The sequence below is a fragment of the Bison bison genome, unplaced genomic scaffold (assembly GCF_000754665.1).
Source record: "Bison bison bison isolate TAMUID 2011002044 unplaced genomic scaffold, Bison_UMD1.0 scf7180017864168, whole genome shotgun sequence".
In the NCBI taxonomy this organism is placed as follows: Eukaryota; Metazoa; Chordata; class Mammalia; order Artiodactyla; family Bovidae; genus Bison; species Bison bison.
In genome coordinates, this window is record NW_011494740.1 from 123630 (window position 1) to 125575 (window position 1946).

At 38.2% G+C, this 1946-nt stretch overlaps 1 protein-coding gene across 1 annotated transcript; it reads left to right on the forward strand.

Annotated features, from left to right (window-relative positions):
- The first annotated feature begins 776 nt into the window (after positions 1-776).
- On the forward strand, positions 777-1706 carry LOC104990082 (olfactory receptor 5K3-like). The gene has a single exon (XM_010842007.1). It carries the CDS (start codon positions 777-779, stop codon positions 1704-1706), a length of 930 nt encoding a protein of 309 aa, XP_010840309.1.
- The last annotated feature ends 240 nt before the right edge of the window (positions 1707-1946 follow it).

Consider the following 1946-nt stretch of genomic DNA (forward strand, 5'->3'; position numbering starts at 1 on the left):
TTTTCCAGTCCTGTGACCATTGCTGAGTTTCCCAAATTGGCTCAACATACTGAGTGCAGCACTTCAACAGCATCATCCTTTAGGATTTGAAATAGCTCAGCCAGAATTCCCTCACCCCCACTACTTTTTATTGCGGCACTTCACACTCCTGGATGTCTGGCTCTAGGTGAATGAGATATATATGTGACTTGGTATTTATTTTAAGGGACTCATACAAAATCTGGGGCTTCCCAGATGCCTTTAGTGGTAAAGAATCTGCCTGCCAGTGCAGGAGATGTGGGTTTGATCCCTGAGTCAGGAAGAGCCTCTGAAGGAGGAAATAGAACCCACTCTAGTATTCTTGCCTGGAAAATCCCATGGACAGAGGCGCCTAGGGAGCTACAGTCCACAGGGTTGCAAATGGTTGGACATGGGTCAGCGACTGCACACGAGCACATATAAAAAATGACACATTATTTGGGAATACTGAATATGGGTGCCATAGATATATATAGTGCTCTTCATAAATTCATAAAGACAACCCCTTTTCACTGCAAGCATTCCCCCTAAAACTACAAAAATATTTTGGAGAATCCTGAATTTCAGAATCAAAATTTTACATTTCAAAGAAATAAATGTCTCCCACAGGTCCATGTCCCTATATCCCAGAGGAAATAGGGGAAGTTTTAAGAATGGCTACATTCCTTGTATAAAGAAAAATTTGAAGAGGAAAACTATAGACACTCTAATTTCAATGCTGTATCTCCACAATTCCTGGGTCAACAGAGAAGGTAGACATGACTGAAGATAACAACTCCTTGACAACAGAATTTACCCTCATAGGATTTACAGAACGTCCAGAGCTGAAGACCCTTCTGTTCCTGATATTCCTTACCATCTATCTGATCACCATGGTGGGGAATCTTGGTCTGGTGGCATTGATAGTCACAGAGCATCGTCTTCACACACCAATGTACATCTTTCTGGGTAACCTCGCGCTGATGGATTCCTATTGTTCCAGTGCCATTACCCCAAAGATGCTACAGAACCTCTTTTCCAAAGACAGAATGATTTCTCTGTACGAATGCATGGCACAATTCTATTGTCTCTGCCTTGCAGAAACTACAGATGGCTTTCTCCTGGCAGCAATGGCCTATGATCGCTATGTGGCCATCTGCAAACCACTGCAGTACCACACCATGATGTCAAAGAAACTCTGCATTCAGATGACCACAGGGGCCTACATAGCTGGAAACATTCACCCCACAATTCATGTAGGGTTTCTCTTTAGGTTAACTTTCTGTAGGTCTCATCAAATTAATCACTTTTTTTGTGATGTCCTTCCATTATACAGACTCTCCTGTGTGAACCCTTATATCAATGAACTGATGATATTTATTGTTTCAGGGTCACTTTCAGTCTTCACTATCACCATAGTCATAATCTCTTACCTTTTTATCCTTTTCACAATTTTCAAAATGAAATCCAAAGAGGGAAAAAGCAAAGCCTTATCTACTTGTGCATCCCACTTTCTCTCTGTCTCAATTTTCTATGGTTCTCTTCTTTTCATGTACATTCGACCAAATTCAGTTAATGAAGAGAATAAAGATATTATACCTATTGCTATTTTTTATACTTCAGTGATTCCTTTACTAAACCCTTTTATTTATAGTCTAAGAAATAGGGAAGTAATTAATATTATGAAGAAAATTATGAAGATTTCATAACATTCTGCAACAAATATCATTCCATATGAACAAATGATTTTAATTTGATTAAAGCTTTTTCAAAATCAAGAAATACTGAGAAAATGGAAAATGGTCACCTCACAAATAACATTAGATTATTAAAACATGATGGCATTATCAGTCAAATAAATAAGGTCAAACGAAGAAAATATGGTAAAATATATTCACAAATCTAAGCTACTAGGTTTCATCAGAAGTGAACTAAATAATTACCATTGA

Coding starts and splice junctions, on each gene's coding strand:
- LOC104990082 (XM_010842007.1), top strand. CDS start 777: ATGACTGAAGATAACAACTCCTTGACAACAGAATTTACCCTCATAGGA.